Source organism: Scleropages formosus, chromosome 20 (assembly GCF_900964775.1).
Source record: "Scleropages formosus chromosome 20, fSclFor1.1, whole genome shotgun sequence".
Lineage (NCBI taxonomy): Eukaryota > Metazoa > Chordata > Actinopteri > Osteoglossiformes > Osteoglossidae > Scleropages > Scleropages formosus.
In genome coordinates this window covers 962,171-988,847 of record NC_041825.1, presented here as the reverse complement: position 1 = coordinate 988,847, position 26,677 = coordinate 962,171, and the positions used below count along the sequence as shown (strand labels likewise).

Sequence of the window (26,677 nt, the reverse complement as noted above, 5' to 3'; positions counted from 1 at the left end):
GCGTTCGCCCTCCTTTTACCTCACTGTCCCTGAAGCACGAGCAAATATCTCCGTACGAGGGAATCCCTTCCCTTAATTCCCTTCCCATGATCATGATTGATTTCTGTCGCCTCCGTCCGTCCGTCCGTCTCACGACACGCGCTCCGGTTACCGGTGGCATTTTCTACCTCATTCGTTGAGGTCCGTTTGTGTAAAAGAAGAAGGAAATCGACAAAAAGCTGAAAATTCTGCGTCTCTCGTCGATTTCATTTGAAAAGCAGAACGTTTTTGATTTACTTGCAGTCCTCAAGTCAAGGGTTCCGCTCGTCTTCGAGTATTATATAATACGGACACGTCTGAAACGCTGCGCTTCTTTTTCCTGCTATTTTATAAGTTTGCATCTTCTGGAATTTCATCTCACGTTTCAAGTCGCTCCCTGATCGCGCTTCTCATCAAGTTTCCCTCAGATACCGAAAGTCCACTAGATGTCGCTATATTCCAGCATTTAGCCGCGCAGTCGGACAGCGCCGTACTCTGCCATACTGTACTGCGTTGTACCGTAACGGCCCGCCTTACTGTGTTTGAGCGGGAAACGTGTTTGTTGTAATTGGGTGGCGTTTGGTGACGTACGGGGAATATAAGGGTGTGATTGGAGAAAGGGGAGAGAGCCTGGGGGCGCTAAGCAGTCTGGGAAGGCTGGCGGGACACGAAGGTCCTGGAGAGAACGGGGTCCTCGGCCCGAGAGCCTCGTTTCCCTCCACCGCGTGTTCAAATAAATCGTTCCAAATGAACGCTGCCTCTGCGTCCTTCTTCGCCCCATCGGATCCAAACCCGCGGAGCTGCGCGTCACACTACTCTACTGTACTCTGCCCTACTGTACTGTACTGTACGTGGAAACAGACTCACTCACCCATCGCTTGTTTAGCGGCCTTCATTCCCGCTCTGAGGGTATCCGGTGAACGTTGTTTCTTAGGGAACAAATACATCTCGGTTGATGGATCCAAAATGCGTGACTCGCAATTAATTACATTAACCGAAAAAAAAGGTATTTTAATTTCACGCCTGCCAAGGAAGGAGGGCATCGGAATATTTTATATATCGTCCGTCGGTTGTGTCTTGATGTCGTACTTCTCCTGTCATTTATTTATTATGCAGGGAAATGGTAGAAAAATAGGTTAGCAAAGAAACTATTTGAAAAATAATTATATACAAAAGATTTAATCATGTGTAAAGAAAGAAGCAGAGAATACTTTGTACTTTGTGCAACTTGTAACTTGGCAGTGTGTGCGCTGAGATTGGTACATGAAATAAGGGGTGTGCATATTGTACACAGCAGGGGGTTGAAATAATAGAATCATTTATTCCTTTTGCTTTTTCACCTCTCCTGTTTTACAGAATTTGTACACTGCAAATTGCTGCTCTGCGCCAGTGAGAATGGAGTGAAATATTCTCGAGAGATGGGAGCTGTTTGAGGAACCAAAGATGCCGAAGCGATGGGAAATATTGCGACGGATACCTTTAGTTTTCCTTCCGTGTCGTGGACACGCAGACCTTGGCGCACCGATGATGTATCTTCCGCGCGCTTACCGGGGTACCCTGGTGCCTAACAAGTACGAGATGCTAAATGGCTCGGCGCTAAAGGCTCTGCTCAATAGGTGATGTTACAAAATGCACGTGACGATAATTTTATCAGCTTCGTTAGTGTGTATCCGTGAAATGATGCCTTTCTAAAGAGATACGACGATTATAATGCAGCTAGGTCCGAGTTACTATAAGAAAAGTAATATGAATCATTGATCAACACGACACTTTACAAAATACAGGTTTGTTTTTCTTGAAGACACACGCGCACACACACACGCACACACACACACACAAAATCAAAGCATAAAAAGAATAGCTGTACAGGAATTGCAGTAACAGAGGCTAAACACACTGCACTTTCACACGCTCTTTTGCTCCTTCAAGAGATGATCGACGGCTGACCCGTTAGGCCAGTTCAAGAGTCCCGCGCAGAGCATCCTAAGCTACGGTTTCCCTGATTTCCCGCATGTCGTTCGCTCGTTCGTTCGCTTCCCAAGGAGGACGCGGGAGGGGCGTAGTGGCCTGGCACACACACACACGCACACGCACACACAGAGGTACAGAAAGAAAGCGGACAATATATCTCCCTCCGCTCAGAGTTCTGCTCAGAGACGTCGCCTTCCCCACAGGCGAGTGGTGCTCAGCGCTGCAGCCCCCCCCCCCCCCTCCCGTCCGTCAATCCGGCCGCGACCTCCTCCCTCTGCGTGTTCCAGGGGACTCAGCACTGCTCTGCTTCAATGAAGCCCTCCTTTTCGTGACCCCCAACCTCGACCTCGGCGTAACTGTTGTGACAGCCTTGGTTCCGGAACTTCATGGATGGCCAGTAGTTGTTGGTCCGTCGCTGAAGGAGCAACGAAAACAGAATGGTTCACAGGTGAGTGTCGTATTTCGAGGCTGGAAGTGAGAAGCAGCTGAGTAGGGCTTTAGTGATTCTTAGGGATCACATTGTCAACGCTGACATGGAGGCACCTGGGAAAAGGACATCTGATCGAAGGGTCAATACTTTTTCTGTCATACGCGCTGACATGCTCTCGTACTCTAAGGCGTATTTAAGGCGTGAAACAGCTTTAAGCATCTCTGGAACCACTAAGAGTCGAAGGGCAAAATTACCTGCATGAGGTAGAACGGCGGGGCGACAGTGGGGTGTGTGTTGATGTAGTAAAGAGCCAAGAGTGTGAGGGCCACGAGCAGAACTACAGCAGCCACCACCCCAGCAATGATTCCTGTGTGCTGTGGCGCCCCCTGCTGCCTCGGGGGACCTGTCTGCAGGTCTGAGGAATAAACGAAGAGGACGACAAAGGTGTACCGTGAAACACTTGGTGTCTTTCGACTTCACCATAAAACAGAACAGTGGCCAGAGGTGCTGAGACAGAAGGAAGGGAAGATGAAGGAATGAGGATGCAGAAGAGAACAGTCACAGAGAACACTGTCCTTTTATCATCAAGTGAAAACAAGTGCCAATTATTCTGGCAAACACACGCAGTGAGGAGTGCAGAGAGCGAGTGACACGCAGACTGATCCCTGCGCAGAGCAGGTACGTGTACAGCAGTGGAGGCCTTCAGGTGAGCAGTGCGTTCACATAGAGCCATTCAGTGACACAGCAAATGTCTCTGTGCTGCTATTGTTTAGCTGCTTGACTACACACGCACACACACACACACACACACACAATGGGGTTACTGTGTGTTTGCCTGATGCATAATATCTTGGGGCGGCACCGTGGCGCTGCTGCTTCGCAGGGCTTGGGCTGTTTGGGCGTAGGTTCGAAGCCGTGTGGAGTCTGTAACTCAAGAGCAAGGGTTCAAGACGGCTGTCAAGAAGAAAACGAGAAGTCCAAGGAACATCTGCAAACGGGGAAACCAAAGCGGCCCTGAACAGCCTCCCCCGGTGCTTTTTTTCTTTGTTTCTTCCGTTTTCAGTGTCGTCTCAGTTTGCTGAGGAATCTGAGTGGGAGGATTTGGTTTGATTTCACAGCCACAGTTGTTTACAGTCACACTCTTGCCTGTCGGCCTTTCCTTTCTCAACTGTCATTCTGTGCATGTTCTCCACACACACGCATGCTCCCCAGGCTGTGGTCAGTGGTCCAGGGCTACAGCTGACTGCAAGTAGGTGTTTTTTGGTTTGGCTCTGCACTCTCTTTTGCCAGGTCTGTGACCACAGTGATGGGCACTGATCTGCAACAGGCTGCTCGAGGGGTGCGTGCAGCACTGTCTAATGGTCAACTCACCATTGCCCTTGTTGCGAATAAGAACTTTGGTGTCATCTGTGGATGGAAGAGAGGATTCTTGTGTAATGCAATGGAAAGAGACAAGAGTGAGGGGCGGACAGAGCGTAACGGAGACAACACACAAACGTGTACGAGGACACACGCACGCACACACACATGCACGCGTGCGAGCAGAAACAGCAAAAGCACAGCACCCTGCGAGGTTCCCCCTCTGGAAACATGGCCAGGTTTGGCACGACCACACTGTGACCGTCACTGCGGTGCGGTAAAGGCGACGCCTCGAAAACTTTAGCGTAACAGCAATAATGTGACCTTCTGCCTCTTGCATTGCGTAGCTTTTATTTGCGCCAAGCAGTTTTGTCAGTGTGCAGAAACCCTACTGTTCACTAATGTAAGGGTAATACTGAGAGTACTGAGTACTGAGCGGCCCTGAACTGGAGGACCGGGGGACACGTGATGCCTGATGAGGGGGATGAGAGACACGTGTTGAGAATATTATGAGGAGAATGAATATTGTGAGAGAGGGCTTGCGGTACCACACACTGAGACCTGCGGGTGTGAGCTGCACCAGAGCACATGTGTCTGCACTTTCTGCTTACAGGACCAGTTGTTTCTGGCATGAGTCATACTTTGAAAATTAATAAGTCACTAGCCATGTAAACGAAATGTATTCAATTACTTAAAAAGCTTTTTCCGACATATAAAACACAAACGTCCTTAATGTCTGCCGTGGTAACGGCTCGGCAGTACAGGCACGCCGGCGAGCCCCGCGGCGGAGCCAAGCGGCCGGTTACCTTCCGTCACGGGCATGTCAGGTTGGAGCGCGGGGGAGGGCGTGGGCTGGGGGACAGAGGGGCTGAAGGGCCCGAAGGGCCCCGCCGAACTGTCAGACTCTCCTGGGGTGTAGTCTTCGCAGGTGCTCTCTTTGGCCTGTTGGGGGAGACGGCGTCAAAAAATGCCCAGAAGGCGTGAAAGGAGGCCAGGGGTGAGGGGGGGTCTGCGCTCGTACCTCTGAGCAGCCGTGGTCCAGCCACTCTTGTCTGTGCCGGTCGATTCCATCTGAGCACCTGAGACATACAAGTATGGGTCGACAGCGAAACACCAGTTTAGTCTTTGGTACTTGCAGACATACAGCCATCCACGCTTACTGCTTTATGGGGCACTTTTCTCCAAAAGTAAGGAGCTATTATTATTATTATTATTATTATTATTTACCCTTTATACAGCTGGGTAACTTTTACTGGAGCAATTCATGGTAAGTACCTTACTCAAGGGCATGTCAGTTGGAGGTGGGATTTGAACCTGTGGCCTCTCCCTGCAAACACAGCAGCTGTAACCACTATGTTGACAGCTGCCCACCTAATCCAGGGGAACACAGTCTTTCTATCTGCTGTTACAGATGAATAAAAGTACACTTATGCTCAAAAATTAACACACACACACACACACACACACACACACACACACACACACACACAATTTGTCCCAAGCAGGGTCACAGCAAACCAGAGCCTTATCCAGGACAGGACAAATATAGATATATATTATTCATATGTACATATATACACACACACATTTTCAGAACCGCTTGTCCCATACGGGGTCACAGGGAACCAGAGCCTACCTGGTAACACAGGGCGTAAGGCCAGAGGGGGAGGGGAAACACCCAGGACGGGACGCCAGTCCATCGCAAGGCACCCCAAGCGGGACTCGAACCCCAGACCCACTGGAGAGCAGCACTGTGGTCCAACCCACTGCACCACCGCACCCCCCACATATATATGTATATATACTATATATGTATAGTAGTATGTATGTGTGTGTATATACATATATAAACATATGTAGTATTAGTGTATACACAGCAGTATATTACAGTACATATGCCTGTTAGCACATGCTGCAGCAATTGCTGCTTTTGTTCCAGAACTTTCTCAGTCAGTAACAGTTAGTTTCGGTGCGAGGTACTGCTGCCCCCCCAGGGATTCTTCCGCCCCCAGCTCGTCCAAACGCGGTAAGTAAACAACAGCTTTGCCGCACGCTCGCAGCGCAGGTCGATGTCCTTCGAGCAGAAGCTTCCCGGTGTAAAAGTGAAAAATGTGTCCAACATTGTGCTACACTGGTGCACATTTGGTGCGTACATGAAACACTTCACTTCCCTCATTTTTGCCTCTTCGTCGCACGGCCTTCGTCCCTCTCCATACAGCACAAATACCAGACGAGGTTAAAAAAAGCTTTTTTCAGACCTCGCAGCTATTTCCTGTGTGGGCTACAGGAGACGGCGGCGTCCAGCTGCACTCCTGGGCTGTACGACGCGGCCGCACCGCTGGACGAGAGCAGCGGCGTGCGCCCGCTCAGCCGCAAGACTAGCACTTGGACCCCCGAAGGAGCACGTCGCTCCCGGTTCATCCCCCTCGAAAGGGGGTCCGAAGCCCCTCGGCTCTCGGTCTCGGCCCCGATGCGGCGCTTCGGCTCCCCGCGAGTCCTGGAGCTCCAACGAAAACGGGAGAACGGGGCCCTCCATCGAGTTCGTGCCGCAAACGCGCACGGTGGCCGAGCCGTGGCTCAGAAGAGCACGGGAAGCGCGTCAGACTCCATGAGGTCAGAGGCCCGGCCGGACCCTCGGAAGGAAAACGCACCTTTTAAAAGGAAATGTGTGGTCTTCGAAGGCTCGGAAGCTCATGAAATAACAGAGTCCGGAAGAGGGTTTCTAAGACTAGCTCTGGAACTTGAACGCACGCGACCCTGAAACTTTTTCAGAAACCTTAATTGATCCTGACAGAGGTGAGCACAGTTGGGATCCCATCCCGTGGTTAAGATCCCACGCGCGCTCGTATTATTTTTATTTAAAACAAGTCAGTGTCGTACAGACCGAGTCACGTGTCTCACAACAGCTGTAACACAAACGTGAGGCATCTGCACTTTTCTTGAATGAAGACACACACACACACACACACACACACACGCACAGAGTCTGAAACCGCTCGTCCCAAGCAGCGTCACGGCAACCTGGAGCCTAACCTGGCAGCACAGGGCACAAGGCCGGAGGGGGGAGGGAGCGCACCCAGGACAGGATGCCGGTCGGTCGCGAGGCACCCCAAGCAGGACTCAAACCCCAGACCTACTGGAGAGCAGGACCCGGTCAAACCTGCTGCGCCACCGCGCCACCGTACCCCCGTACCCCCGTACCCCCCTTTTCCTGAACAGAGCAGTTTTTTTTTTCTTTCAAATAGTGATCTGGTCGTATTCATTTTTCTTAAAATTATCACAATTTACTCTGACAGCTGCGTTGGTCTGGATAAACCTTCTCCTAAGCAACTATAGAAATAGGAATAAAATACAGTATTAGTGCTTGGCTATTGTTTATCATACCGAAGCGTGGGTAAAAAACATGGTGATTTTGTCGAATGGAACATCTTGACCTTGATGATCACATAAATACAGACCTTGTTCCTTCTGGAAACAAAAGGGCTGAAGCTGCACGGCTTTACCGTGTTCCAGTTGAGGCTCATTCAGGGGATTACTCACCTCAACATGTTTCCAATTTTGTCAAAGTTCTGCTACATCCTTCTGAGTTGACACACGTCAACTCTCTGTCCAAATTTCCACAACACACACACACAGAGCGAGAGAGATGCGCACGCACATACAGAGGCTCAACCACGCGCACACTCTGCTCTCCACTGTCCTACCGTGGTAAAAGGCGTGGCGTTTCTCACCTCTGGAGGATGTTGCACCATCCGCAGCCGGACGTCACCGTGGACGAGAGGCAGAGCTCACAGCTTCTGTGCTGGAGACAGGCTGTGGAAGACGGGACACACGTAAGAGCGCAAGGGCAGTTCTCTGGGCTCTTTCCTCCAGAGTGGGGCGCAAACCATCGCTCTACTGTTGGGTGTCACCGCTGTCCAGTCACGGTCCTACGGGGCCAAGTCCAACGGGGGACCGTGCCGTAGTGGCCAAGCCTGGCTCTGCCACAGCGCCAACGCGCTTCGCTGCTCTTACTCTTGGGTTCTGACTGGTCCGAATAAGGGACTCGTGAAGTGTGTGGAGGTCCTAACAGCGGGAGCCTCCAGGATCAGGGCTTTCCAGCCCTGGTTCGAGACACAACAGTGATTGTATCAGGTAGTTCGCTGCCCTGCTTGGAAGGAAAAGCTCTTAGGCTTGGCGTTGCGGGATCATGCGGTGTAAAGAGAGTAAGGCAGCGGTGCGGAGAGCACAGAGGAGGAGCTCACTGGGGAGGGGCGAAAACTCAAAGGCAGAGTGGTTGGTGATCTTGGTGGTGTCAACCTCCACGCGATGGTACTCGTAGATTGTCCTCCGCCGTGCCTCTAAGGGGCGAAGAGATCATGTGAGCGCTTCTTCACAAACCACCAGGTGAGCAAAGACAAAAACTGTGTGTGTGTGTGTGTGTGTGTGTGTGTGGGGCGATCTGCTTTGCTTTAAACATTGCTGGCCAGTTGAGTAGGGAACCTGTGAACCACATTGTGTCATGAAGCAAAGTGCCGCAGGTGTGACACACCTGTTCGGGGACAAGTTCCCGAGCGCAAGAGCGCACCCTTTTGACTCACCTGGGCTCCGAGGAGTGTTGACGAGAGCCATGAAAGCGTCCGACAAGCCCACCTTGACCGGATGCTCAGCTGAGTTGATCTCCTCCACTGCTAAAGGCACCTGGTTGGGCAGGAAAAGGGAAAGTGGTGTCTCAATTACCGCAGGACAGCTGTGCTCACACAACAGGAGGGCAAATTCTTAGAGCGGTTGGCCAGAGGCAAGACGTCTACAGACGTCGTCATGGTAACATTACATTTATTTATTTAGCAGACACTTTTCTCTAAAGCGACTTCCAATGAACTCTACGTAGTGTTATCAGCCCACACACCTTACTCACCAGGGTAACTTACACTGCTAGATACACTACTTACACTGGGTCATTCATTCATACATCAGTGGAACACACTTACTCTGTCTGTCACTCACACGCTATGGGGGAACCTGAACAGCATGTCTTTGGAGTGTGGGAGGAAACCAGAGCACCCGGAGAAAATCCACACAGACTGAGTGGGGAGCGAAACTATGTCCCCTCAGCTGTTACACCTGAATGTCTTTGGAATTTTTATTCATGTGCCGTGAAGCAGTTCGTTGTTTTTTCACAGTCCCATTATGACCCATGTTTACACACGTGTACCGTGTGTCCCGTGGTGCTGAATATGACCGTCTTATGGCGGCAGGAAAACGGGAATCGTTATGAACTACGACACAATTGTACCAGGTTTCTACATTTTGTGAAATGGCAGTAAATGAAATGTGTACGAAGAAAAGACACCCCGGGTGCACAATGGGAAAAACGCTAGTATTGAACCCTCTGCTTTGCTTTGTGTGAGTAATGAGTACAAGAAACAAGGACAGTCAAAGAATGAACTGTTCTTAATGGAGACACCGGTGTGTGTGTGTGTGTGTGTGTGTGTGTGTGTGTGTGTGTGTGTGTGTGCGTGTGTTTGTGGAAGGGAACCGCAAGACACTCACATCTCTGTAGTTGAACACGATGGTTCCGGTGCTGTGCAGCACAGCCTGGAAGGTGAAAGGCCCCTCGGCTTCTCGTCCCTGGAGCCGCACCTTGTCCCACTGCACCACGAACATCTCGCCTGCCGGGGGCACGTGAAGAGCTCAGGATAGCCAGTGACCCCCAAGTGACGCCGCGAGCGACGTCCGCAGCGGGCGGGCGGGGAGACCCGGAACCCGGACTCACCGTTGTCCGAGTACTGCACGGTGGAGTTCTTGGAGAAGCTGGGGTCGAAGTTGGCCATGAGCGGTGCGATGTACTGGGTGGCTGTCAGCATGCGGTGCGTCACCTCGCCGGTGAAGATGAACCCTGCGGTCGAGGACTCAGGGTTCAGGGGTCAGAGGTCGGACACCCTTCTACTGTACTCCTTCACTCCCCTCTGCTGCGGGAGCAGACGGGTGCAAATCCCATAGCCAACCCCCCCGCGCTGTCCCCAAAGACTGCCCTTTCATGGCCAACATCAGAGTGAGAAGATGAGAAGCCCCCCAAGTGTTTGAGAGCTATGTGTTGGGGGGGCACTTACTGTGAGCCTGGAGTCAATGGATCTTTAATGAGTGATTCTCTGTGTGGGGATTAACAGTGTGGAGCGTCACTGGTGGGAAAGGGGAGGGGATGGAGACAGAGAAAGAGAGACAGATGGTGAGAAAGGGAGAGAGCGAGAAGAGAGGAGAGAGACAAAATAAAGAGAGTGAGAGAAAAGAGAGAAAGAGAGAGAGAGAAAAGAGAGAGAGAGAGAGAGAGAGGAGAGAGACAAAATAAAGAGAGTGAGAAAGAGAGAGAGAGAAAAGAGAGAGAGAGAGAGAGAGAGAGGAGAGAGACAAAATAGAGAGAGTGAGAAAGAGAGAGAGGTGCCCACAGTGAACAGTCTCTCATGAATGAGAACACAGCCTGAGTTCACAAAGGCCAATGTATCTTCAGGACCTATAGGGAGCTGTCAGTGCGTGTGTGTGTGTGTCTGTGTGTGTGTGTGTGTGTGTGTCTGTGTGTGTGTGTGTGTCTCAGACCCATGTGAGCGCTGCACTCTGTCCTACAGCTCGTCTTTTACTCATGTCTCCACCAGGACTCACTGTGTCCCTCAGCTGCTGTGCAGTGTTTCTACTCGCAGGTGTGCGTCCTTCACACTTCAGGAGCTGCAGTGCTCTTCACCGAGCGCCTCGTTCATCCAGCTGCCACACACACACGGGCCGCTTACGCTGATTTACCTCATTTTTTCCCACAGCAATCAATGTAGCTACAGCAGGAGACGGTTAACGCACTCACGGTTACGGCGCGACCGTACAGCGCTAACGGTTACTTGTGGACGTGTTTCCAACAAACTTGCTCAGTGTTCAAGGATCATGTTTCAGCTCTCGGGGAACTCGGCGTGCCGCTGTACTACGGTACCTCCAGTTGCTATGGTGATTTGCCGCAGAGAGTGTCCGTAGAAGGGGAAGTCGAAGGAGAGGGCCACTCTCTGGGGACGAGACAGCAACACACAAGACATCAGGTCCTCGTTAGAGTGTCGTGTCCGCAGAAGGTTCGTCTTCTCTTTGTGTGGTGTGCGAAAGTACCGCGCTCCGTGTACCGCGCTCACATGGAAGCACGGTGTGCCGTGATGACGGGGAGTGGAACTTGTGTGTGTGTGTGTGTGTGAGCGCAAGTCTCGCCCTCACCGCTGCCTGTCGGTGTGTGTTGGACAGGATGCCGTGGACTCTGACTAGGTTGTGCTGCTCAGTTCCCAGGGTCACCCACAGCTCCTCCGTACGCCTGTGTCCCGGTCCAAAGCTCTGCCAGGAGTAGTACTTCTGAGAGTCCTCCTGCGGGGTGTGTGAGGTCGCCTGTCACCGGCTTGTACACTTACACACACACACACACACACACACACACACACACACACACACACACACATACACACACAGGGCAGTGCTGTATGAGGCAGTCCATTTGGGAGACCCGTGGAGACAGTACATCGTACCGCTGGGCTCTGGGACAAACCCTCAAGGTGTAACGGAGGCACCGACTGGACCTGGACCGGAACCCATACGGCGCAGCCGGAGCTCGACCCGGAGGGGGCGCAGTTCCTCGGCCGTTTTCTGAGCGCGGCTTCGCTTTCAAGGTGACAGTGAGGAATGACTGCGTGGGGGTGGGGGGGAAGTGGGCCAGCTAAAAGCGGCTGTTGCCACTGCAGAGCTGCCCCACATAGAGCCAGCGACCCAGATTCCCGGCACCCCCTTCTGAGGGAATCTCCAGCACCAGGCTGCAGGAGCTATTCTGGGTCTGGCTCAAACGCAGAGCAAAGGCTGCCCCTCCTCCGCCCCCCTCCGCCCCCCTCCGCCCTCCTGGGCTGGGCAGTGCGCTCACAACAGGTGTGATGAGCTGGGTGCAGTGCGGGGAAAAGTGGAAGAGATTTGCACAGAAACACAAACACACTGAGAGAGAGATGGGGGGGTGAGGAACCCCCCCCCCGCAGGTAAAGCAAGGCACAGAGTGAGGACAGTACACAGTACACTGTCACGTGACTCGGTGCGTTAACCACAGGGTCACACTTAACAGATGGTTGGAGCTCAGGGTCACATGGGAGATGTGTGACTGAGACCATTTAGCGACTGGTTTGTGGGATGTGTGTGTGTGTGTGTGTGTTTAAATCCTTTATTCAGTACACCTATAACTTTTGCGTTGTGCAAGGTGGATACATTAACACCAGCAAGTGTCACAAAGACGTTCTGCCCAATAGTAGGAGGGAGCGAGAAAGAGAGAGACAGAGAGAGAGAAAAGATTGTTCGAATGAAACAAATCACTCGCTCAGCCACCCAGAGGTACCAGGCAGCCCAACTCTCCTGTTGGCTCTGCTCATCTGCAGCAGTTGTGTCGCCGTCTTTCCCTCGTTGGAGATGTGTGCGTAATGAGTGTGGCGCGACGGGTCCCGCAGAGCTCAGGTGCTCCTGGAATCCTATTCCCGCGACATTCGGGGATCACGCGCCTGCCTGCGTTCCTTTTCGACGTCATTAAACGTAAAAAAAAAAAATTGAACGTCATGAGGTCAGACTGCAGCCGCTTGTGTAACCAGTTCTCAGTCTGGATTCAAGATCTCCTGCCTCTCCTCGGTCCTCATTCTCCTTGAGCTGTCTGCAGCCTCTGACACAGTCATCACCGGGTTCTACCGTCCTCTCTGGAACAAATGCTCTGACTTGTACCTGTAGGAGTGACCCCCCATCGCCCATCCCTTTTACCTGTACGGACCCCCATCCGTCTTGCCCTCAGCCTCTACGAACCGGTGTTCCTCAGGGCTCGGTGCTGGGAACCGCACCCTTCTCCATCCACACGGCGGCCCTTGGCTCCGCCTTTCGCTTTCGCAGCTTCTCCTCTCCCAGGTGGCAGAGACACGCCGTCACCGTCACCCTCCTGTACGTTTAGTACATCGTACGCAGGCCTCTCGGCCATTCGCTGCTCCTGCAGATATACCCTGTGTGACGCGTGCGGCTTCCGCCCCTTCTTACGACACACGCGGCCATCATTGCCGTGCGCTACGGCAACTGCCACCCGGGCCGACGCAAACGGCGACGTTGGACAAACTGACTGTGGTACGAGAACGCAGTGTCTGCATCTACAGCTCTGTCTGTTGCGATGTGCTCTTCCGTTTTGGACAAAAGTGTCTAGTGAGCGAATCGGTGTAAAAGTGTAAATGTACTGCTGTGAAGAGAGAAGGTGTTAAAGTGCCAACTTGCACTCAGTTACTGGCCAAGGGCACAGCGGCGCAGCGGTCCAGCACTAGAGAACTGCACAGGGGCCCTGTGTGCAGATCACGTGTGTGTGTGTGTGTGTGTGTGTGTGTGTGTGTGTGTGTGTGTGTATGTGTGTGCGCGCGCGCGCATGCAGGCATGTTGGAGTCTCATAAACGGGAAAGGGACACAATGAGGGTGGAGCCCAGAGTCACAAAATCCAAGAGTGATTGATTGATGGATGTTGGAGGGACCCAAGGGGGGGGAGGTGAGGCTTCTGGCCAAAGACTCTCCAGTTGTATCTATAGAGCTCGGAGACCTTTGGAGCTGGACGACGACTTGAACAGCGTGTGCACTGGGCATCGTTCCACACGCTATAACTTTGGAAGTCACTGGTGGAATCAGCTAGATTTGCACTTGAAAGAGGGTTGCATTTAACCCAGGTGTGTATACGGCTGGACCGTTTTCGGAAAGACGTTCCCAAACGCGCTTCGGAACGTGTTGGAGGACAGTAAGTCCTGCAGTGCTGCTAGAATCCCATAAGCTTGCTCAGCAGTGTGGTTCTCCAGTTTTGCGACGCACTGTCGTCATTCTGCAACGAATGAGTCTGGAGAAGAAGCTCTGAAAGGGATGAGCTGCACGTGACACGTGAAGGAGCTCAACGCCCAGCGCACAGCACAGTCAGTGTGACGGCAGGAATGCTTTGTAGTTAAAGGCTTTTCTGCTGATTGAAAACAGAAGAGAGGAGGAGGAGAAGAGAAGAGAAGAGAAGAGAAGAGAAGAGAAGAGAAGAGAAGAGAAGAGAGCAGTACTGGGTCACAGTGTCATGGAGACAGAAGCGGTGAAGCTGGAAATGGGAAAAACATGCAGGGAAACAACATGGGGTCAAAGGTGATGATGTTTCTCAGGGGTGAAACGCAGCTTCTGTCCATTTTTCTCGGGTCATTGATGTGTTTTCTTCTGTCCCCTAAAGGTCTTTACTTTTAGGAGTCAAAGGGTTCTACGGCACAATGGGTGTGTGGCAGAGTTCAGGACTCACGGTGATTTCTGTCACACACACACACACACACACACACACACACACACACACACACCGAATGCAGACAACCATGTACACACATCTTCTACAGCCCCCCCCATGCTCACCACGATACGTGTCATGTTATCAGGCAGCGTGTCTATGATCAGTCCTCCTGCACCTCCACCCCCCATGGACTCCTGGCCATTTCTGCTCAGCACTGACCCAGAGGGCGGCGGCTGGTCTCTGCGTGATCTTCGCGGATCTGCTGCTCTGGCGTCTTTCCACGCAGATGAGCTGTGGACTCCACCTATCCGGCCGAGGAGAAAGTCCACACACACACACACACACACACGCACACACGCACACACACACACACGCACACACACACACACGGTGAGTCGCTGCCACACTGACTCCAGGAAGAAGACTATTGAGCTTTTAATGCTTTTACTCCCGTTTTGTCTCAGAGGCTCGAAACTGAGTTTCGAAACTTCTGAAACATGTTGACAGCAGAGTATATTTCAGAGCCAGAGCTCACAGTGTGTGCGCAGCTTTCAGGCATCTCTGTTAGACAGTGTAGGGCTGCAAAGTCATGTCCACCAAGTGGTCTCAAGGACCATGTCCAGATCAGGTGCTGCGGAGCATTAAGGGAGTCGAGAGGAGATGGGGGTGAGGAGAGCGGTGCTGCCAGGCGAGCAGTGATTTGTGCATATATACGAGCACCTGGTGTGTGTCCAGTCTATGAGCTGTACCTGAGGGCATGTGCGCGCACACACACATACAGACGCACACGGCACGGGGCCTCGGGTCTCGCTGATGCTCCTAACCTCTGCTTTAGTGTGACGAGCGACACCGATGAGCGCACTGCAGTCAACTAAGAACAATGCACTTGTCCCACGTGTGAGATTTACTCTACCCGTGTGTGTGTGTGTGTGTGTGTGTGTGTGTGTGTGTGTGTGTGTGTGCGTGCGCACGCGCGCCTTCTCTTGTACTCACACTGTCGTCTTTCTCGGGGGCTGCGTGAAGGAGCTGAGCGTTCGGTGAGGACGAATTAACACTCGCTATTGGATCCTCAGCCAAATTCCTTTTTAATTCCACAGTAACCTGCAGTTTAATGAGTTTAAACCGCTGGATTCTTCACGGGGCAAATCGAGGTAAAGTACTCTCTCCGCTCAAGGGTACAACAGCTGGGCCCCCCGGATCCAGAAAGTGTAGTAACAGAACTGAGTGATGTTTAGTAACCTGGACACACACACACACACACACACACAGAGTTAAATGTAGCTGTTTTTCTGAACTCTAAATAGAACACACACACACACACACAGAGCCAGACAGAGCAGATATGTAGTAAGAAGAGAGGACAAAACGCAGTGGAAAATACCCTGCTCTGTGCCACGGAGTTTGATTGCGGTTTAGGGAAAAAAAGTTGGAGAAAACAGCGAAAGGCCCTCAAGTCTCTGCTGCTCCGATTCTCTTCCTTCGTTTTTTTCCAGCGACACGCAAGGAATCGCCCAGAAGGGTCCTGTCTCCCCCGATGTCCCCGTGAGGACGCACACCTGGGAGGACATCGGGTGACCTGTTGCTGGGGTGCCTTTCGAATTACCAGCAAAGGAATGCAGTCACAGAGCAACTCGTGAGGACAAAGGGGACGCGACGGGTCCGGCGGCAGTCCACTCTGTCGGTGCGTTCCCTGAAACTCCCAAACGCGCTTCTTATTTCGGAAACGCGGCTGTAACCGCGAGCGGTCGTCGGAGGTGTCCTTCGGCAACGCGCCGAGAGCCGGCACTTCAAAGACAACGAGTTTAGTGCGCGGTACGCAGGTACACTGCCGCGGTGTGGCGCGAACAACCAAACAGCGGTAGAGGCGCTCAAAAGCAGCCCTTGCTGAATGTTCGCTGTCTGCTGTGTTCTTAATTCTATGGTTCTATGGTTAAAACACGGTAACGCACATCTGGCCGCTACACGCTTCCCACTAGTCTACTGCGGAAGTGCAGCCGCGCCAGCGGCGTCGCCATGTCCGGGAACAAAGCGACGTTGGCTCGAGGTTTGGATGGCGAGACGTAGATCTGGGACGTGAATGTCCCTCCGCTCCGCCTCCCTGCGTTAGCGCAACACGCTCGTAAAAGAGTGAGGCCGAAAGTAGAGGCGCTGATGAAAACACCTCAAGAACAACAGCGTCGGGAGACGAGATGCTACAGGGAGCGGAGGCGACGCGCGAAGCTGCTCCGAGCGGCGGGGCGGCACAGGGTGCGAATTGCTGACACGCACCGGGAATGCGTGCACGCGTTTAAGGGCTAAACTTGGCCTGTGAGAAGTTTGTATTTTCCCTCCACGTCCATGTGGGTTTCCTCTCACAGTCCAAACATGTGTTTCAGGTTAATTGCGCGTGGTGTGTGTGTGAGAAACAATGAGTGTGTGCCTTCCTTGCAGTGGACTGGCGTTCCCGTCCAGTGTAGTACCCTGACAGCTCCAGCACCCTCTACTCCCAGGATAGGCTCTGGACCACGGCGACCCCGACTTGGACATAGAGCTAATGGTGAGCGAGTGAGCGAGAGAGCGAGGGAGCGAGCGACAAATTTTATGTGGGAGAACACCCACCGACAGGCGCCCTGGAGCTCAGTCCTTCCCACCTCTTTATATAATGTTTTTTGATCCCAGATATTGAGCCAAAGTATGAAAAAAATCAAAAAGGTCACCGCAACCATGAATACCGTGTTTGTACTGTGACCTTTAGGAGGCTTTGTGTGCAGTTTGTCATCGTTTGTCCTGCGGCGTAACGGGAGCTGGGGCAACGCTGCCGCTCGGAAACATGGGCCGAATGGACAAACGCGTTAGAGAGGAGATGGGAGGAAATGTTGAAGGCGAAAGAGGAGAGGAGGAGAGAACTGGCTGCAATTTCAGACCCTTGTTGGCTGCAGAGAAGACTATTCTTTCTGTCACCGGGTGATCATCGTTTTGTCACAAAGCCGACGCCTTTGACCCTCGACCCACGCTTTCACCTGCTGCACGGCTGGGTCGGCCACTGATACAGTTCACAGTACCGCACCGGATTGGCTCAAAGGTGCCGAGCGAGGGCGTCCCACTCGCTGACGCGCTGCTTGCGATCGCGACGCACCACGATGTTTCCGGTGAGCAATTCCCACGTTTTGACGCTCGCGGGCCAGCGGGTTCCCCTCGTGAGCCGTAAAGCCGCTCGGTGCCGAACAGCCTCGACGAAGAGCGGCTCGTGCCACCTAAGGCCACCTCTACGGTCACCCGCTCCACTCGCTTCGCTGCGGCCCTTGAGATTCTTCGAGCTTCACCCACGAGCCCGGAGCCCGAAGCCCTCGGCTCTTCTCGCTCAGTTCTTGGTACGAGCGGAGCCTCCAGTCGCCAGCGCCCCCCTTCCTCGCATCAGTTGCGGCACGTTGTGCGGAAAGAGGACACACGTCTAAGAAGAGCTTAGAGGTCCAGTCCAGCTGTACTGCAGACAAGCAAGTCCAGGACTTCAGTTTACAGTCCCTCAGTCACAGTTAGTTGAAATTTCACAATAACCCCAAGACACAGAAATCCACCAGTGGGTCCAAAAATTGCGCGGCACGCCGAGTTTACGCTGAAGGAGAACATAACCGGTTTTTCTGCCCTCTTCATCACCGCTTTACCACATGTCGACTGTTGCACTTTTCCCATTGTCTCCTGGTACTTCTGGCTCCATCGTCAGCGTCTGTTCCTGCTGCTGAGCTCCGCAAACACTCCCGAGTCTCCGATAGCTAGCAAGCAAACTTGGAGCGTTCCCAAACAATTGTGGGCGGCAAAGTGTCGAAGTGATGCAAGTTCTGGAGTCATTACACAAGACGCTGGACCGCAGCTGTTCCGAACAAATCCGACGGTTTATACGGGGATCTGGATTTTTGCGACACGCTGACGGTGCAGATGAAACAATATCTGCCCCGTGGAAGAGAAAAACAACGGACCCGAATGGGTGTAAAAAGCTGGCAAGAGAGCAATCGACGAAGAACGCTGCGGGATCTTGACGTTGACAGGAGGGATCCAAATGCGCTCTTTGACGTGAACCGCAACGTCCTCAAAGACTTTGGACGAGGACTCAACCTGACTTTCCGCACAGCCAGACCCGGATTGAAACAGCACATTTTAATCGAATTGAAACCAAGACATTCTGAGTTCAGACGAGTCCAATAATTTCCTCGAGGCGCTGAGTCGTCGCTCTTCAAGTAACCAGGCCGTACAGCTCGCCGCTCGCCCCGCGGCCAGGGCCCAAGAGACGCCTGGGCAAAGCGGACCCGCCTGGCCTCGGTGAGCTGGCTGCGCACATTGCGACCCGACACGCGACAGCACCTTCGCGGCGCCGAATTTGCTTCCTTTCGCAAAGCGGAAAACACGGCGCACGGCGAGGCGCGGGGCGCGGGGCAAGAAGTACGCCGAAAATCACGGTACGGGCGACAAGTGACGTGAGCCGCTGCAATAGATGGTACGAGCTGAGCGACGAGGAGCGACGCACGCACTGGGGGAATCGAGCGCTCCGGCGCGGCGTGGGCCGGAACACGCGGCGCGGGGCGACGCGCGGGCCCAGGCAACACTAGCGAGAGGCGGACCCGAGCGCACTTTGCGTGTTACGCCGCGCCGCGCAGACCTGCCGAAACACGGGATCCGGGTTTCCGCAGGAGAGCAGCACACGTGCACGCTGTTAAGCACGATGCCCTGGACCCGGGTCCCGTGGACCTGCACTGCGGCGAAGGCGCCGGGGGACTGTGCGCGCAGCGAAAAATAGGCCACTCGCACACGTCGTCTGCATTCTTTACTGGAACATCGATTATGTGAGATGATAAATTACGGTAGAGCTGTCAGTGCTCTGAAATCCAACGCAGTGAGTGCAGTGGCGATATCTAGTTAGAGCTGTAAGACACAGCGGACACTGGAGTAGCCACGCAGTGCGAAACAGAGTAACTAGACAGTAATAACTGGTAACTGCACAGTAAATAATGTGGTAACCGCACAAGGTCTAAACTCCGATGTTACTTGTTTGTTATGGGCTCGTGAATATGACACACATGGCGCTACATAATATCTGTCATTATTATATCATTAATGACAGCAGTATGCCAGATGTTTTCATCATTTGCACAAAATGTATTTCAGTTGCAAAGAGGTAAAAATATGTAATATTGCAGTTTTATCTTCAAAATCCTGCTCATAAAACAAAGATGAAAACAAATTAATCTTACAGGTTTCATTTTAAGTCCTTCAGTCGACCATACAGGTCAGCGCTTCCTTTGTGGACGTAAGAATTAAGTTGTTAAAATTACTTATTAATGTGCTTCTGGCCAAACAAGGGGCCAAAAAGAGCCAAAAAGGAGCCCGTATGGCCTCGGACCAGGGTTCCGGTGCACAAGGAGGGACTTTAAAGAAATGTTTCTGTTCACAATGAGCTCTTTTCCCGAGGGGACACAGTGGTACAGAGACAAGGCAGAAGGTTTCCGGGACCCAGCGTGTCTGCAGGCAAACACACGCACATACACACACGCACACACACGCACACACGCACACACACACGCACGCACACACGCACACACGCACGCACACACGCACGCACACACACACACACGCACACACACACACACGCACACACACGCACACACGCACACACGCACGCACACACGCACGCACACACACACACACACACACGCACACACACACACACGCACACACACACGCACACACACACACACGCACACACACACACACACACACACACACACGCACACACACACACTGACAACTGATACTGCATTTTCATACCCTGTTATTGAGACAGAGCAGGTGGGGCTCCGTCAGCTTTCCAGAGGCTGACGGATGCGGTTCTCAGAAGATGGGAGGACTCCTGGGCAGCATTCCTGGACCATGTAATCTTACGTGAAACATGGGATGACCATGTCCGCCATCTCCAACAGGTCCTTCAACTACTTGCTACAGCCGGACTAAGCTTGAAGTTGGGCGAGTGCGAACGGACAAAGATCGAAACCTGCTACCTGGGTTCTGAGCTTAGACGAGGTTTGACACGACCCCAAGTAGAACAAGTAGCTGCCATTAGGGACAGTGTATGTCCACACACCAAAAAGCAAGCGAGGACTGTCCTGGGCCTCACTGATGGTACCAATGCTTCATCCCACAGTTTGCCGAGATCGTAGCCCCCCCGAAGTCGGCCAGAAACCCAGCGCCCTGAGCCACGGACAGGTCGGCAAGCGCAGCCTTTTCGCAGACTCAAAGAAGCCTTGTGTCGTCGACCAGTTTTGGTTAGCACTGATTTCAATAAACTCTTTATAGCCCAGGCTGATGCCTCAGCTGTAGGCATTGAAGCAGGTCTTGCATGAGGAGAAGTGCGAGAAGAACAGAAGACAGTTACCCAGAGATTCACAGAATGAAAGACCAGGAGGTACGGATCACCCGCTTGTATGTTGCCCCACAATAATTCCATTTCAACATCTGTCAGGTCCAACAAATGTTGCTGCTCACTCCCTTTCCTGTTTTCCCATCATGGAGAGACTAGAATGGGGGCAGGGTAGGTCTGTCCCAGTCTGGGGTGAGGAGAAAATCACTCCTTTATTCAGCAGTGGGTGAACACACATTCAGTTGAGTTCATTATATTCTTTATGTCTTACACACTCACACAACTTTCCCCAATACATCTGTCAAACACATGTCATGTTTGTGTATCAGCAATACACCACTTACATTTACTTGATGCTTTTCTCCAAACCCACTTATGATGTTAGTGTACCTACCATTACAGTATTTACCCACTTATACAGCTGGGTAATTTTTAGAAGGAGTACCATGCTCAAGGGTACTACAACCAGAGGGGGGAATCAAACCTGCAACCTTCAGGTCTAAAGGCAGTAGTGCTAACCACTGTCCCACCTCCCCGGTTCGAGAACTGCCAAAAGACCCCAGTAAGGTTCCAGGTGTCCTTAAATACCGCCTTTTCATGAAAAGGAGAAAACTAATTACTGCAGAAGTTTGTCATGAACTGCTTTTCATGAACATTGTATTTTAGGAAAATGACAAAGGGAAATCGTAATCATTCTAACTTGACATCCGTACATCACCTCTGCTGAGTTCGTGGGGTGGAAATGGTGCAGTCCTTCCTCCAAGAAGAAAACAAGGCTATTTAAAGGTCTCTCTCGGAAGGAGAGATGTGGATTTACATGGCGTGTGTTGCTGCTGGCAGTAAATGAGCAATATTGTGGACATGCGTAAACATCTCACCGTTGTCGCGGCGAACCGGAGCCTAACCCGACAATACGGGGCGCAAGGACGACGGGCGAGGAGACGCATCCAGGACGGGACACCGGTCTGCGGCAGGGCATCCCAAGCGGGGCTCAAACCCAAAAGCCACCGCACAGGGGCCCCGGCCAAACCTGTCCCCCCACCACCACCACCACCTGCCTACGTGTAAACGCTGTTCTTACAAACAATTTATTATCTATTTGTAAATACACTTGTTTCTCACTTACTCGGCACTTGAATAAAGACCTTTGGCACTAACCGGGCTTGTTGGGACCTTCTGCTGTTTGAAGGAAAGAAGCAGAGGAAGCACATTGAACCCACACCAAGACGTGAGCACAGTGTATGGAGAATAAGGCCAAATCAAGCCCCTTCCTTCCAGAAGGAGCGACAAGAAGTTACATTTATACAAAGAAGTGTGAGATCATTATTCACGTAATTCCTCCGCTCTGCAGGCAGCCGTGAGGGACCCTTGAGACGCGTTCACAATAAACACTTTTACACCGGTAATGCTGTCATTCTTATATGGAAGCGCAGCGACACAGATGTACTTTTTCCAAAAATATCTTAACGACATCAGTCGCTGTGCTCAAGAAGCTCTTCGATGGTGAGCGTGGCCCAGGTCGGCACGGTAACGCACATCTAGCCCTGCTCCGAGTCTCGGGATCCCACCTGCCGCTCTATGCTACCTTCAGCCGCTGCTACCCGATTGGCCGGAACAGCATTGCGTTAAAGGCACGTTAATTTGTACAAGGAACCCTGGACAGAACTATTATTTCCCCAAAGACCTGAAGTGCCTTGCGGAACAGTGGGATTAATAAGCGGATCGCACTCCGTGTCCATGAGCTCACTGTCTGGGACACATGCGCTCTTACTGGGGGCTCTGCTGAGTCCTGCTGGAGCTCGGTGTGCCGTGTGGCCACGGCGCAGTCGCTATGGAGAACAAATAAGTCCAAAACAATGGCTTCGAGAGCTGCATCCCTGCTCACTTGGGTGTGCAGATACTGTTTCTGTTTTGCTCCGCTGCTCTGGGTGCACAAGGCCCTGTTGGGTTTCTTCTTCACGTTAAATTGTTCTCTTTACCTGGCTTTTCGAGCTCATCTGTAGCATTTAAAGCATTTCTGAAGATGTGGCGCTGAATCGTTTAACGCGTCTGTCCCAGATTGCTTTTCTTGTCCACTGGAACTCTCAGAGTTTTATTCTTTCTGTCACATTTTTGGAATGAATCCGTGTTTTGGGATGCTTTTATCACTTAATGTCACCATTTATACTGGCCAAAACCACAAATGATTAGTATAAATTACAGGCTCAAATATTCTAAATAAGTGTGGTAAAAGTACACCATGCTTCGTAAGTCTGAACACTATCCATCAGCAAGGCCTGTGTACCACCATAGCCAGAACTTCTTGTGCTCTGCCAGCAGACTCTATTTATCTCACTAGGCCTGCTGCAGCTCCACCGTGAGGCCCAGTTCAGCTCCAGCGTAAGGCCCAGTTCAGCTCCACCGTGAGGCTCAGTTCAGCTCCAGCGTAAGGCCCAGTTCAGCTCCACCGTGAGGCTCAGTTCAGCTCCACCGTGAGGCTCAGTTCAGCTCCACCGTGAGGCCCAGTTCAGCTCCACCGTGAGGCCCAGTTCAGCTCCACCGTGAGGCTCAGTTCAGCTCCAGCGTAAGGCCCAGTTCAGCTCCACCGTGAGGCCCAGTTCAGCTCCACCGTGAGGCCCAGTTCAGCTCCACCGTGAGGCTCAGTTCAGCTCCAGCGTAAGGCCCAGTTCAGCTCCACCGTGAGGCTCAGTTCAGCTCCAGCGTAAGGCCCAGTTCAGCTCCACCGTGAGGCTCAGTTCAGCTCCACCGTGAGGCTCAGTTCAGCTCCACCGTGAGGCTCAGTTCAGCTCCAGCGTAAGGCCCAGTTCAGCTCCACCGTGAGGCCCAGTTCAGCTCCACCGTGAGGCCCAGTTCAGCTCCACCGTGAGGCTCAGTTCAGCTCCAGCGTAAGGCCCAGTTCAGCTCCACCATGAGGCTCAGTTCAGCTCCAGCGTAAGGCCCAGTTCAGCTCCACCGTGAGGCTCAGTTCAGCTCCACCGTGAGGCTCAGTTCAGCTCCACCATGAGGCTCAGTTCAGCTCCAGCGTAAGGCCCAGTTCAGCTCCAGCGTAAGGCCCAGTTCAGCTCAACCGTGAGGCCCAGTTCAACTTGAACATGAGGCCCTTTTCTACCTCACCTCAGGCAACTGAAACACCTGTCTTTTGTGATGCTCAGGGAAAGGTGACAAAAACCAGAGAACGGAGAAGTGATACAAGACAGACAGCATCACAGAACTTAATTTTGGAATGAAACGAGGCTCGAGGCTGAACTCTCCTAGCCTCCTTCTAATCGCTTCTGAATTGCAGCGCTCCTCCACCCATTCAATAACACATGGCTGTGTGAAAGACCCAGCGACTAGTCCTTATTTCCAAAAAGGCCTCATAAACTTCGTGGGAAATTCATGCCCACCTGGAGCCCATTTCGAGTCTCGCCGCAGTTGACGGTTCAGGCTCAGACACCGCTCTTCTTTCCAATGCGCGGCGCACAATCGCCAGGACACAGATATGGGGCACGGAGAACCAGAACGGGGCCTGCTGAGGCCGTCAAGGACTCCTGCTGCTAAAATTAGAGTCACTTTTAATATGTCTCCCAATCTGGGAGATCTCGGAGCGACAAGACAGGGCACCAGCTCCCTTTGATGCGTCCGCGACTCCTGCGGCTCCCGCTGGCTGCCTTTCTAGCGCCATCAGCGAGACGCATCCGCTGCACTCCTATATAGGACAGCAGCATGTTGGAGCTTCTGCGACCGTCACGTGTGTTCTTGCAGCAGCTCAGCAACCGGAGGTGCCGTTGAGGCCGCTGGTAGGATTGGACCACTGCCTCTTTGTCGCAGAGTCTTCCCCCAGTTTTCTCCAGGACTCCTTATAAAGGGCATCAGGAGGTTTTGAACCGTGGATCCCCTGGTTGCCATGGATGGCATGCAGGAAGGAGGAGGTTGACAGCTCCTCTCCGTGCGTTGCTGCACCGAAGTCCTCCACGAGAGTACTATCTCCTGCACTTGAGCTCCACGTCACTTTGTGAGTGACAGGAATCTCAGGACAGACTCTCCAGACTCGCTCTCGTACCCGGTAGCTGGTCAGCTGTGAAGGTGCCATCAGGAGCTCTGAGAATGCTTTGGGATCAGCTTTGTGTTGGGCAGCAGCTACCGCACTGGCTAGACCCACCACGTTGTGTCTGAAGGACCGGGTTTGTATCCCAACACCTCCTGCTGTAGCACCCCTGAGCGAGGTGGTTACCCTGAACTGTGCCAGTGAAAATGATTGCGCTGTGTAAATGGGCATGGGTTCAAACGTCTTCAGACCGAGCATAGTTCACACACTCTGCGTTTGTGTACGTTTCCACCGGGGGCTCTGGTTTCCACCCGCAGTCCAAAGACGTGTTTCCGATGGATTGGCGATTCACACCACTGCACTCTACTTCCTGTACCAAGCTGCCGTACCCCGCAAACCCAGTGTCTGGCTGTGCTGATCCGATCTGATCTGGTACATAATTCCTTCCGTGGCGCCGTGCTCCCTGTGACACCATGACACCGCTGGAGGCTGAACTTTTCACACACTGGACAATTGTCACTGTGGACACATCCAGCACATTCTGGGAAGAGGAAAGAAATGGAGGATAGAGAGGAGACACAGTGCTCAACTGGAGTTGTGCATCTCCTGCACTGGAGCTACATTACCATACAACACGTGATACCCCCAGGTGCCCTGTGTGTCTAACACAGCGGAGCTCTTAGCAAGTGAGCCTCTCGCAGGGCCAGAAGGTGGAACCAAGACATCCGAGAGTGGAGCAACTGTATAGAGAGGGTGAAAAAAGGACTTTTTACTGAGACTTTTAGCGGAACTTACACTAAGGGGTCATTGCACCGAGCGAGCACATGCAACACCTACACGGAAACACGTTTGTCCATTTAGCGGAGATTTTTCTCCAATGTAACTTCCAGCGTTGGGCTCCTTGCACCACTCGCTCATTTATACAGCTTGGCAGCCTCACTGGAGCAGTGTAGGAAAAGTCCTTTGCTCAAGGCTACTAGAGCAGTAGGCGGGACTCAAACCAACAACCTTCAAATCCAAAGGTTGTAGCACTAACTGTTATGCTACCAGCTGCCCTACATACAGGTCTATTGGCAAGTTAACCACATCTCCCATGAAGCTTTGCTCGCAGGCAGACTCGGCTGTTGCCTTACACACACTCACCCACACGGACATGTTGAAAAAGTATTATGTCACTAATATTTTTTTTTTTTTTTTCATGTCCCATGCAGTGGGACAGTAGTAGCATAGCGGTTAGAGCTACCGCATTTGGATCCAAAGATCGCAGGTTAAATCCTGACTTGAGAAGCTATTTACCCTAAATTGCTCCAGTAAAATTCCCCAGCGTTATAAATGGGTAAATAATTGTAACCTCAGCATCGTAAATTTCTTTGGAGTAAAGCGTGAGCTAAATGAATAAATGTATGTACTATGTTGAAAGAAACATCGGTAAACACCATCTGGGCTGGAGGCAGAGCAGCTGTTCAGAGCCCCCAATCTGACCACTGGATCAGCAATAAAACAAAATACTGTACTTTACCACGGCTCCTGGAGCGCCTCTCCGTGACTCTCATTGCACAAGAGCTCTTGAGCAGCAGCCTGAGGAAGTTTTTCCCTCTTTTACCACAAATGTTACTTAGATCAGCAGCTCTGGAAAACATAACTCGCAGAGCGGCTTCGAAGCACAAGTTACGGTCCGCAGCCCTGACGAAAGTGAAAAGTTGCTCGATGCACCGCTGTCCGAACAGCTCCTTTCACCTCGTTTAACCCGGAACCGTCCTCGGCAGGAGCGCTCCGCCAGGTCTGGATGCCAGCGTGCGGCAGGCCCCCGCGGGAAGCGCCATCCGAGAGCGCGGCTCCGCTCCGCACCTCCCGCCGAGCCCTCCGGTCTGCCACAGGTGACCAGCGCGGCCCTCGGTGACCGAACCCAAGTAAGGTGCGATCGGGGGGGACCCACAGGCACTCGCGCTCGCTCCTGAGGTGCCATCATGCAAGAGAGAAGGTGCGCGCAAGGGGCCCTTCGGAGGGTTCGACGGCGCAGCGAGCTCTTTACCTGCGGGTTCCTGCGCCCAAACCGTCCCCAAGTGGGCCTGCGAGAGACACATGAGCAGAAGAGGAGCCAGAAGGGCGCAGAGTCCCATGTTGAAGGAGCGCAAAGTGCTCTCCTCCCGTCCTGCGTCTCGTCTTGCCTTAAGCCAGAGGTCTCCGCTGGTCTCT

The 26,677-nt window shown here is 52.6% G+C and overlaps 1 protein-coding gene across 1 annotated transcript; it reads right to left on the bottom strand.

Moving 5' to 3' along the window:
* Positions 1–1,315: 1,315 nt before the first annotated feature.
* Positions 1,316–26,677, bottom strand: plxdc1 (plexin domain containing 1). Its single transcript, XM_029246818.1, has 13 exons — positions 26,514–26,677; positions 14,192–14,373; positions 11,000–11,143; positions 10,731–10,800; positions 9,534–9,656; positions 9,311–9,429; positions 8,359–8,458; positions 8,023–8,118; positions 7,510–7,591; positions 4,800–4,857; positions 4,585–4,720; positions 2,674–2,834; positions 1,316–2,404 (listed from the first exon to the last, which is right to left on the bottom strand). The coding sequence occupies exons 1-13, from the start codon at positions 26,599–26,601 to the stop codon at positions 2,282–2,284; spliced, it is 1,482 nt and encodes a 493-aa protein (XP_029102651.1). The 5' UTR covers positions 26,602–26,677; the 3' UTR covers positions 1,316–2,281.

What these genes read in the sequence shown, in the direction of transcription:
- plxdc1 (XM_029246818.1), bottom strand. Translation starts at nt 26,601, where the DNA reads ATGGGACTCTGCGCCCTTCTGGCTCCTCTTCTGCTCATGTGTCTCTCG. An exon ending in AATCACCATAGCAACTGGAG is followed by an intron (nt 9,657 to 10,730) that starts GTACCGTAGTAC and finishes CCTCGACCGCAG; the next exon opens with GGTTCATCTTCACCGGCGAG. An exon ending in TGACATGCCCGTGACGGAAG is followed by an intron (nt 2,835 to 4,584) that starts GTAACCGGCCGC and finishes TTTATTCCTCAG; the next exon opens with ACCTGCAGACAGGTCCCCCG.